This window comes from Triticum aestivum, chromosome 6D (genome assembly GCF_018294505.1).
Source record: "Triticum aestivum cultivar Chinese Spring chromosome 6D, IWGSC CS RefSeq v2.1, whole genome shotgun sequence".
NCBI lineage: Eukaryota > Viridiplantae > Streptophyta > Magnoliopsida > Poales > Poaceae > Triticum > Triticum aestivum.
The window spans coordinates 430,243,368-430,254,975 of NC_057811.1; the positions used below are offsets into that span (position 1 = coordinate 430,243,368).

An 11,608-nucleotide genomic window follows, 5' to 3' on the forward strand; every position below is an offset into this window, starting at 1 on the left:
CAGAGGCCGGGGGATAACCTCCTTTTTGAAAAAAAAGATCTCTACATACGTTGCTCTATAAACAAGAGAGCCCTGCATACGCTATTCTAGCTAGCTGTTAACAATGTCATTTGGTCTACTTGTACAAAAATATTTCTCCTTAAGTTAACTATTTATTAGTTAGGACGGTCTCAGTCCAGCTCCATGCGCAGGTTTGCCATCTGCTGGTCCCATTACATACTTGAGACAGAGCTGCCATACGTACGACATTTTCATGTCGGAAACACATACGATGTGCGGTTGCATGTCTTTTCGTCCAATCAACCAGCTTCATCGGGCAAAGAAAACCAATGCTGCATGTTGTCTAGTGAAGATACGTCAGATCATATGTACAAAGATCGTGTGCAAAGCAATTTCGTACTTGAGAAGAGGATATACGGCAACAGCTACTATGATATCCAAGGAATCTAGTCATCTACATGTTGACATGCATAAAAAAATGTGTATTTCTCTGCAACCTGTGATACTCTATAATATATTGCAGGTGTCATGTGCCAAGTACAATGTTGCCAATACAATATCAACGGATCTTGAGGCTGCTACAACTACATTCCAAAACTCGAATTAAAGTTGTTGAAATTGTACCACACAATGTGTCTTTGGAATTGATACGGTACACTTCCAGGAACCCACTTCTGAAACCTTTTGCTAATTTTATATGGAATAACAGGCCTGCCAGCAAGCAATCACAATATATAGTAGGACATGTCACATGATGAGCTATTGGCTACTTAGAAATCTTAAATGCTAACACCTAACGAAGCATTGTTTTTCACTTTTTCTGGCGCAGAACAGCAACGAAAACAGCACAATTAAGGCAAGGCTTCAGGAGCACACCTTGTTGGAAAAAAGGCCGAAGGAAGAAAGAGTAGTATACCAATGTGACTGCTGATTGCCCAAGTAGCAGCTAGCGGCTTAAGTCAACACCATGGATCAACAGCCCTTATCTTAGTGTGGAGGACACCAATACCCTTGCCCCCGGCGCTTGACATGTAGTCGCATACCCAAATTATCTAAGGGCAGATTAGTCCTTTCCACTCGAATAAACTAATCCTGACCTGGGTTTAGACACCGGATTTCATGGCCTTTATATAGAGGAAGCTGTGTTCCGGTGACCAGACATCCTTGACACAGAAAACCCCAAGGATCAGGCTAGGGAGAGGCAGATAGCTTTGTCTCCCTCCTTCCCACCTGCACCACCCTAGCCTCAATCCTATCTCAATCCTATCAATGGGGAGGTCTCCTTGCTGCGACGAGAATGGCCTCAAGAAGGGGCCTTGGACATCTGAAGAGGACCAGAAGCTCACGGACTACATCGAGAAGCATGGCCATGGGAGCTGGAGAGCACTGCCCAAGCTTGCAGGTACGCAACGCACGCCTCCGCGGCTAGCTTTGGTCCGAAATGTCGCTCATGCATCTGATTCTTCTTCTGTGCGTTACACAGGACTCAACAGGTGTGGCAAGAGCTGCAGGCTGAGATGGACCAACTACCTGAGGCCTGATATCAAGAGAGGAAAGTTCACACCCGAGGAAGAGCAGACCATCCTCCAGCTCCACTCGGTCCTCGGCAACAAGTACGGCACAACTATCAAACCTCTTGCTAATATAATCTTCAAAAGTTGTGTACATGTGTTGTATATAATCTTCAAAAACATATACATGTGGCGCTCTTGCTAACACACACAAACTGCTGTGCTGATCAACCCAGGTGGTCAGCCATCGCGAAGCACCTCCCCGGGCGGACCGACAACGAGATCAAGAACTTCTGGAACACCCACCTGAAGAAGAAGCTCATCCAGATGGGCTTCGACCCGATGACGCACCGACCGAGGACCGACTTCCTCGCCGCGCTGCCACAGCTCATCGCACTAGCCAACCTCCGCCAGCTCGTGGAGCAGCGCCCATGGGACGACCAAAGCGCCAGCCAGCTGCAGGCCGATGCAGTCCAGGCAGCAAAGCTCGAGTACTTGCAGTGCCTGCTTCAGTCCGCAGCAGCCATTGCGACTAGTCCCAGCTCCAGCAGCATCAACACCAGCCCCACTGAGCTGGAGCAAATCGGCCTACTGAGTCCTTCGCAGATGTCTTCCTTGTCTTCGCTGTCGTCTCCAAGGATCCTGGAGGGTGTCAATGGCCAAGACTTGGTAACTTGGCAAGTGCCTGACATCCAGATACCTAGTAGCTCATTCTTCGAACATGAACAGCCTATCATCAATGGTACCAACCAGAACTCAGATTATAGTGCAAATGGCGGTGAGGGGGAGAAACTGCTGCTCCTGTCAGAGGACTCCCTTCCGCCACTTGCCGACTTCCCTATTTCCAACCTCGGCGATGCTTGCAGCACCTCAAGTTGTGAGGCTGTGGGCAACAGCACCCAGCTCCCTATTTGGTCTGACTCATTTTATGACGAGTTCATGAGCGAGTTTGCATGAATTATGACTGCACAAGATAACCCAAAGACACAAAGTGTTATTGTTTTAAATAGCGGGCTATGATATATAGCGGCAGCCCTTAAAAACAGTTATAGCGGGGCTATAGCGAGGCTATAGCGGCAAATTATACATGAAAGCAAATAACGGCAACATGCTCAAACAGCTATACGGGGCTATAGCCGGCTATTTAAAACTACTTATTTCTCATAAACTCCTTGTCTCACTCACAATAAAAGAAAATCTGTGCAAAGTGATACGTCGGGTTGCTGGATCTTCAATAATTGGTGTGATCATTAGTCTAGCAAACAAAGACCGATCAACACATACGTGGACTAACTAATTAGAGGGTACCCTTGACGGAAACCGCAGCGGACACTTTTGATGGACTTGAAACGCGTCACTTGGTTCATCACGTGTTGCGCGCAGCTTTATTTTTTTTTTCCTTCACGCATTTTTGGGTATTTTTGGGGTGTTTGTTTTTTCTATGTTTTCTTGAAGATTATCCTCGTGTGAAGCACAGTTGTTGACAATAGAAAGACACAGCTTTGCATGCTTCCGCAGAAAGCAAGTTGTACTTCTTGTAGAAGCACATGTGGCTTCCCGAAAAGTGCAAAGCACAAATGTGCATATGTGTGGTTCTCGGAAGAGTGAAAAGCATAGATGCGCTTCTCGAAAAAGGAGAAAATCACAATTGTGCTTCCGAGTTCCCAATTTATTTTTTCAGTTTTTGGATTTTGTGTCTTCATTTTTTCGTGTCCACTTTTTGTTTTTGTTCTTTTTTTTCATTTTGCCCTCTCTTTACGGTTCTTTACCCAAAAAGGCTTTCGCCCCGCTTTATATATAAAGCACCAATCCACAAGCATCACGACGATACAAACTCACGCCACCACCACACACGACACACACACTCAAGGCAAGATACAAGGGTGCCGAGCACCGCCACACCACCCCAATGACTACAAAGCCACTACACATACGCGAGGATGATCCGCTTGGAGCCAACGGAGTCCTCCAATCCTCCGAGGAGAGGTGAGACGGAAAACGACGGAACAAGGACTCCAAGATGGTGCCAAACGACCACTGATAGCCGCCACCATCCGATCCCAAAGATTGAGTTTTCACCCGGAGCAATTCAAAGGAGTAAGGGCACCACGACGGAGCCTTCATGAAGGATACGGTGTCCACGGATGCCGCCACCATCGGCCAATTCAATATTGGACAAGTGATGTACCCCGGCACGCCCACCCCTCCAACGCATCCTAGCTCCGCCAACCACCAATGACCACCCACCCACGTGGTCATGGCCGCTCGCCCGCACCCGAGGCGCATGTTCCGCCCACGAATGCTGTGCCTCCCGCTGCCAGGGCCGCCGCCCTGCATCCAGACACCCCCAAGACCGACCAAAGTGACCGGCTTTGGGCCAAAGGGCACACCCGGCCGAACAAAGCGCAGCATACGTCCCGCCTCGAACAACGCCGGAGCCGTGTTGGTTCTTTTAGGGGAATTTTTTCATCCAAACCTATTAGCGTGGCATCTAATTTCAAAGATCTCGACGTGAGAAACCCAATGGTGAAAACGGTTCATGATTTAGACATACGGTTCAAGAGATAAAACGTTTTGTAGAAAACCAAAACTCCCTGGTTGTGACAAGTGTCGCACATGTAGTGCGCCGCTTATCACCATCAGAGAAGATGGGAGTGACCTTTACAAGGTGTACCCCTTAGGGCATCTCCAATGTGTACCCTCAAAACGCTCGCAAACATCCGGACCAAGCTGTCCGGACACTACAAGCCATCGAATGGTACCCCAATGGTCCGCGGGCACGTCCACTTGTCTGAAATCCAGCAAACCGGATGCAAACCAGGGGAGCTTTACGGGCGTCCAGACGGCCACCACATACACGTCTGACACCTCGGTCCCACCCAAAAACATCTGCAGCGCCCATGCCCTCTTCGCGCGACCGCATGCTGCTCCCTGCTCCACATTCATGCCAGTCCCGAGCGAACACGATCGGTCACCGGTGCTGACATTGAAGCGACGCGTAGGCTTAGAGCGTCTGTTCTAAGGGCTATAGAAATCTCATGTGTGTGTATGCGCGCACGTCTTCTTTATCTGCAAAGTGACTTGTTAAAAAGGTATTGCATTCTTCTATATCTAGATGCAGAAATGGAACCTTCAGGGTACCCTTCGACCCTACTTAGTTCAGCTAAATGAAATAAATTTTAGAATTTACATCATTTTTGATAATTTATTTCATTTGGTTGACTTAAAGAGGGCCCGGCCGTCGGCATAGCTTCGAGCCACGAGGCACCAGGTGGTGCCATGCGTCACCTATGTAGACGGTTTTTGGTAGGCCGTGGCATAGATGACACATGGCGGCCCTTGGTAGCACGAGGCTGTCTACGCCGACGGCAAGACTGTCGGCATAGTTCTGGTAAGTTTTTTTTTAATATTTTATGTTTTCTTCCGTTCAAATTAACATCAAATATAACAACATGCACGTGCGCACACACGCACATATAACAACATCATCTACACACAACATCGTCATCATCATCATCATCATCATCATCTACACAACATTATCATCGTCATAGTCAAGATCATAGCGCCCAATGTTGTCAAGATCATCGTCATCATCTAAACAAGCACACAAGTCATCTAAACCAGCACACAACTCATATAAGCGTCATATCAGCAAGTCATAGAAAAGCATAATAACATGATCCTTAACAAGATCACCTAAGCACCACCACGAGCATCGGAAGTACCACCATTGTAAGAGACACCAGCAGAAGCACGAGGCACAACACCGCCGAGGTAGAGCGGAGTGTGTGGGCTCTGTGAAGCAGGAGTATTAGTACGACCACCAACAGATGATCAACTGGTTCCCTACATGTTTGAAAAGAGATGCTAAGGGGAATGAAAGTGCAACTAATGCCCGGGCGGTTTGGGTAATTCATAACAACATATAGCTCATTGAACTAATATCCATTCAAGATAAATATTTCAGGATGTTCAATGACTGGCATGGCATGAACGAGATATGTGGACCCCTCAAAATGCTAAGGACAAACATTGGCAAAAGCTCAAGACTCTTCATTTCTATTTAATTGATCCAAGATCACATTGAGTCCATAGGAAAGCTAATACTATTAAAAGGGGATGAGGTGTTGCTTAATAGTCTACTTGCTCCAACTGCTTAGTGATATTGCTCCAAAACCCTCAGCCACTTTCTCCATCCAAATATGTCCAGATCTAAATTCCAAACTCGGCCCCACCGATTCTTTCTACCCGGAGTCAACGAGTACATTTGACATAGCCACAACCAGAAACCCTAACTATTCGGTCACACCGTTACAGATCTCGTTCCCACCGAGATGGCCTTGCGAGCGCTCTATGATCTGTTGCATTCACTTCGGTCCCACCGAGTTGATGCAATCGTCTCACCGAGTTGGCTTGACAGATTCTCTATTGCTTATTGCTTCACTTCGGTCTCACCAAGTTGATGCAATCGGCGCCACCGAGATGATGTTTTCCCTAGGCCCTAGCACATCGGTCCCACTGAGTTGTTCCAGTCGGTCCCATCGAGATTCCTAACGTTCATATTTTTTAACAAATCGGTGCCACCGACTTTCCTGATCGGTGCCACTGAGATGAGTCAAAAGTGTGTAACGGTTGGATTTTGTGTGGAGGCTATCTTCTTCCTCATAGAGGAGAGCCATCAAAACGTGCCTACACTTCCACCATTCATTTTCTAAGAGAGAACCACTCATGTGTTGAGATCAAGAGATTCCATTCCTACCATTTGAACCTTGATTTCTAGCCTCTCCCAAGTTGCTTTCCACTCAAATCCTCCTTCCACCATAGCCAAATCTGTGAGAGAGAGTTGAGTGTTGGGGAGACTATCATTTGAAGCACAAGAGCAAGGAGTTCATTATCTACACACCATCTATTACCTTTTGGAGAGTGGTGTCTCCTGGTTAGGTGTCGCTTGGGAGCCTCCGTCGTGATGTGGAGTTGAACCAAGAAGTTTGTAATGGCAAGGAGATAGCCTACTTCGTGAAGATCTACCCGAGTGAGGCTATTCCTTCGTGGGCGATGGCCATGGTGGGATAGACAAGGTTGCTTCTTCGTGGAACCTTCATGGGTGGAGCCCTCCGTGGACTCGCCGTTACCCTTCGTGGGTTGAAGTCTCCATCAACGTGGACGTACGATAACACCACCTATCAGAACCACGTCAAAAATCTCCGTCTCTCCATTGCGTTTGCCTTCTCCAAACCCTTCCCTTTACCTTCATATGCAATGTTTTACATTCCGCTGCTATACTCTTAGAATTGCATGTGTAGGTTGATTGCTTGACTTGTGCTAATTGCTAAAATCTTCTCACAACTAAAATTGGGAAAAGGAAAGATTTTTATTTGGTCAAGTAGTCTAATCAGCCCCTCTCTAGACATACTTTCGATCCTACAGGCAAAGATGATAGTTTTGAATCAACGATAACTAGTGCTTGAATAGTTTTGCATTGTACTAACCGGATTCCAGGTGCGTAGTGCTACAAATTCTTCGAACGAAGGCAATACTGGTTGCGGTCCAGCAGGTGTTGATGGTTGCTACTTGTGAACTGCGTTGGGCATTCCCCGAAGAGGAGAGGATGATGCAGTATAGTAGAGATAAGTATTTCCCTCAGTTAAGAACCAAGGTTTCCAATCCAGTAGAAGAACTAAGCAACACCTCATTAGCAGCACCTGCACACAAACAACAAATCCTTGCAACCAACGCGCAAAGGGGTTGTCAATCCCTCGACGGTTATGAGCAAGATTAAATTATATGGTGATAAATAGATAAATCAAGCAAAAACACAAAATAAAATAAAAAAATAAAAAAATGTGGCAAGGTATTTTTGGTTTTAATATATGATAAAGGATAGACCCGGGGCCATAGTTTTCACTACAGGCGTCTCTAAAGAAAATATCATACAGTGGGTAAACAAATTACTGTTGGGAAATTGATAGAAAAGCAAATAATTATGACGATATCCAAGGAAATGATCATATATAGGCATCACGTCCGAGACAAGTAGACCGAAATGATTCTGCATCTACTACTAGTACTCCACACATCGACCGCTATCCAACATGCATCTAGTGTATTAAGTTCATGAAAAAATGGAGTAACGCCTTAAGCAAGATGACATGATGTAGACAAGATAAACTCACGTATGAATAAAACCCATCTTTTTACCATTAATAGCAAGGATACATATGTGTCATGTCCCCTTCTGTCATTGGAATTGAGCACCTTAAGATCGAACCCATTACAAAGCACCTTTGCTGTTGCAAGATAAATCAATCTAGTTGGCCAAACCAAATCAATAGATCGGAGAGAAATACAAAGCTATAGTAATCATGCATAAAAGAGTTCAGTGAAAACTCAAATAATATTCATGGATAGATCTGATCATAAACTCACAATTCATCGAATCCCAGCAAACACATCACACAAACTAATAACATCGGATAGAACTCCAAGAATATCAAGGCAAACATTGTATTGAAGATAAAATAGAGAGAAGAAGCCATCTAGCTACTAACTATGGACTCGTAGGTCTGTGGTAAACTACTCACGCATCATCGAAAGGGCAACAAGGATCATAGAGAGAAGAAGCCCCTCCATGATCAAATCTCCCTCCGGCAGAGTGCCCGAAAAGGCATCCAGATGGGATCTCGTGGTTCTGGAACTTGCGGCAGCGGAAAACGTATTTTGTGGACTCCTCTGCTAGTTTCACGATTTTAGAGGATTTATAGAGGCGGAGTTAGGTCAAACAAAGCCAGGTGCGCCCCAACCCCCAGGGCGCGCCCTGGTGCCTCATGGGCCACCGCTCCGTCTTCTCGTCCCCTCCTGAAGCTTACATGGTTTCTTATTGCCAGAAAAAAATCTCTAAAATTTTTCGTTGCATTTGGACTTCATTTGGTACTGATATTCTGCAAAACCAAAAACAAGCAAAAAAACAGCAACTGGCACTGGGCACTAAGTTAATTGGTTAGTCCCAAAATATGATATATTGTTGCTTGAAAATGTATATAAAACATCCAAGATTGATACTATAATAGCATGGAACAATAAAAAATTATAGTACGTTGGAGACGTATCAAGCATCCCCAAGCTTAATTCCTGCTCGTCCTCGACTAGGTAAATGATAAAAACAGAATTTTTGATGTGGAATGCTACCTAACATATTCATCATATAATATTTTCTTTTGTAGCATAGACATTTGGACTTGAATGATTAAAAGCAATAGTCTATAATTTGACATGAAGACATCAATACTCAAGCATACTAACAAGCAACCATGTCTTTTAAAATATCAACGCTAAAGAAAGCTATCCCTAGCCCATTATGCTCAATCATTGATCCATTCATGAAACACACTCAAATACTAGCTATATCCAATGCATAAGTATGACAATAGTGTTCCCTAGTTGGTGCTTTGTAAGAGAAGATGAAGACTCAAAATAAAAATAAAAATTGCATAAAAGTAAATAGAGAGGCCCTTCGCAAAGGGAATCAGAGATTTGAGAGGTGCTAGAGCTCAAAGCTTAAATTGAGAGATAAAATTATTTTGAGAGGCATGCTTTTCCTGTCAACAAAAACGACTGAGAATTCCAAATATCTTCCATGCTGGACACATTATAGGCGGTTCTCAAACAGAAAATAAAGTTTATTTCCTTTCCACCTTTCTTTCACAATGCATGGCTAGCCGTATCCACGTGTGCCTTCCATACCAACACTTTCCAAGGAATGTATATCATCATTTTTTTTTGGGACTGGGCATCCCTATTACTTGCCACACTCTCGTGTATGACAAATGAATAAACACTCATCATGAGAATAACCCACCTAGCATGGAAAATATTGGCCACCCCCTGCCGCTTCATGAGCGGTACAGGCTGATAAGTCTCCAACGTATCTATAATTTTTATTGTTCCATGCTATTATATTATCAATCTTGGATGTTTTATATGCATTATTATGCTATTTTATAGCAATTTCTGGGACTAGCTAACTTATTAACCTAGTGCCCGGTGCCAGTTGTTGTTTTTTCCCTTGTTTTTGTCTTTACAGAAAATCAATACCAAACGGAGTCCTAATGGAACGAAACTTTTGGACGATTTTTATTGGACCGCAAGACACCCTGGAATCTTCGGGAGGAGGCCAGAAGGGCCACGAGATGGCCGCAAGCTCAGGGGCGCGCCCGGGGGGGGGGGGGGCGCCCCCAACCTTGTGGGCCCTCGTGTCTCCTCTAACCCTAATTCTTATTCTATAAATACCCGAATATTCCCTGTAGACCAGAGGACACACCAAAAATACTTTTCTGCCGCCGCAAGTTGCTGTCTTTGTGAGATCCCATCTGGGGACCTTTTCCGGTACTCTGCCGGAGGGGGATTCGATCACAGAGGGCTTCTACATCGACCTTGCTGTCCTTCTAATGATGTGTGAGTAGTTTACCATAGACCTACATGTCCATAGCTAGTAGCTAGATGGCTTATTCTCTCTCTCTTTCATCTTCAATACAATGTTCTTAGAGATCTCACTGGTGCGCGTTGGTGCTATACAAATGGTTTTTAACCCCTTTCCGCGACGACATATGGAACCGTCGCCAAGTGAGTGTGGGCGATAGGGGGGTCCTTCCCACACGACCCAGAAATCGTCGGGGATAGGCCCTCCTGCGACATAGGCTGGGGCCGTGTGCGATCGGGCGAGGCATCGAAACCCAATCATTTCCATAGGTATGTATATCCCACACGATAATCCGAGAAAAACATTTCCGTAGGTATGTACATCCCACACGGTGAATCCCAGAAAAACATTCCCGTTCATATGTATATCACACACAATCAATCCAAGGAATACGTTTCCGTTCTTATATATGTACATCCCACACAGTCAATCCAGGAAAAACGTTTCTGTTCGTATGTACATCCCACATAGTTTTATGTGTAGGCTTGTGTGTAAAAGGTGTAACTATCACACACAGTCTGCCTTGGTTAACTGTTTGCTTTTACTGCTAGAACCGTTTGCAAAGGTCCATGACACATTTAGCAGGTTTATTAGTTTACAATTAATAATTCCAGTATTACGCAAATTCACATTTCATACCGAACAGCTGTTTGACAATTTCATATCAGGCACATAAATATATTATAACATCACAGTACGGTAGCTACATGAAAACAGTACAGTACAACATATAGCTAGTTCAACGTCATAAGAAAAATATATTCATTTCCCTAATCGAGATCATCCAGGCTCGTCTTATCCACCTCTGCTTTCAGTTCAGTAAGAACCTGTTTTGCACGGCCCAACTGGGAAAGTGCCTCCTCCTTCGCCAACACCATCTTAGCAAAGTCTGATTTAAAAAATCTGAGCTCATTCTCCACCTTCAATTTTTTATCCCGTATCTTCAAATATTCTTCAGCGTTGACAATAGTTTCTCTAAGCCTACATCTGTTCTCTTCCTCATACATGCTCCAGAGCTTCGCTAGGCACATCTTCAAAGACTTTGACCACTCTTGATCAACCCACTCCAAGTAAGAACACTTTCGTTCATCCTATAATATTTAAAACTAGATTAGTAACAATTGTAGGGGAAATGGGTTTATAGCAACATAGAAAATCACCAATGCTTATTTTGAAAAACTGAAGAAACATGTTAATTATGACATATCTTCTCAAAAGGATCATATGCAAATGAATTAATTGCTACTGAGACAACAACCAAATTCTGGAACATCAGAAGCTATAATTAACTACAACGACGTTACAAGTTCTTACTCATGTACAATAAATAACAAATTGAACATTTTATGAGAAAGGTAAATATAACTACAACAGCATAGCGACAATGTTTGGATGACAGCAAATTGATACTAACAGGTGTGTACATGCACAAATTTAGTAACATAGAACTAATAGCACTAAGGCCGTCCACTATGTATGCCAAAACTGGGGTAAAGACAACTGTTGCTACATCTCGCCCCGGTGCCCTGCACTGGCGAGCCGATGCAATGGAAAAAAATCAGGGACCCGGACTCCAGAGCACGTAGTTGCTCCGATGCCCAATTCCTTCATGCCATAA

The 11,608-nt window shown here is 44.5% G+C and overlaps 1 protein-coding gene across 1 annotated transcript; it reads left to right on the forward strand.

Annotated features, from left to right (window-relative positions):
- Positions 1–1,171: 1,171 nt before the first annotated feature.
- Positions 1,172–2,469, forward strand: LOC123141842 (transcription factor MYB93). The gene is made up of 3 exons (XM_044560908.1): positions 1,172–1,402; positions 1,484–1,613; positions 1,748–2,469. The coding sequence occupies exons 1-3, from the start codon at positions 1,270–1,272 to the stop codon at positions 2,466–2,468; spliced, it is 984 nt and encodes a 327-aa protein (XP_044416843.1). The 5' UTR covers positions 1,172–1,269; the 3' UTR covers position 2,469.
- Positions 2,470–11,608: the final 9,139 nt, after the last annotated feature.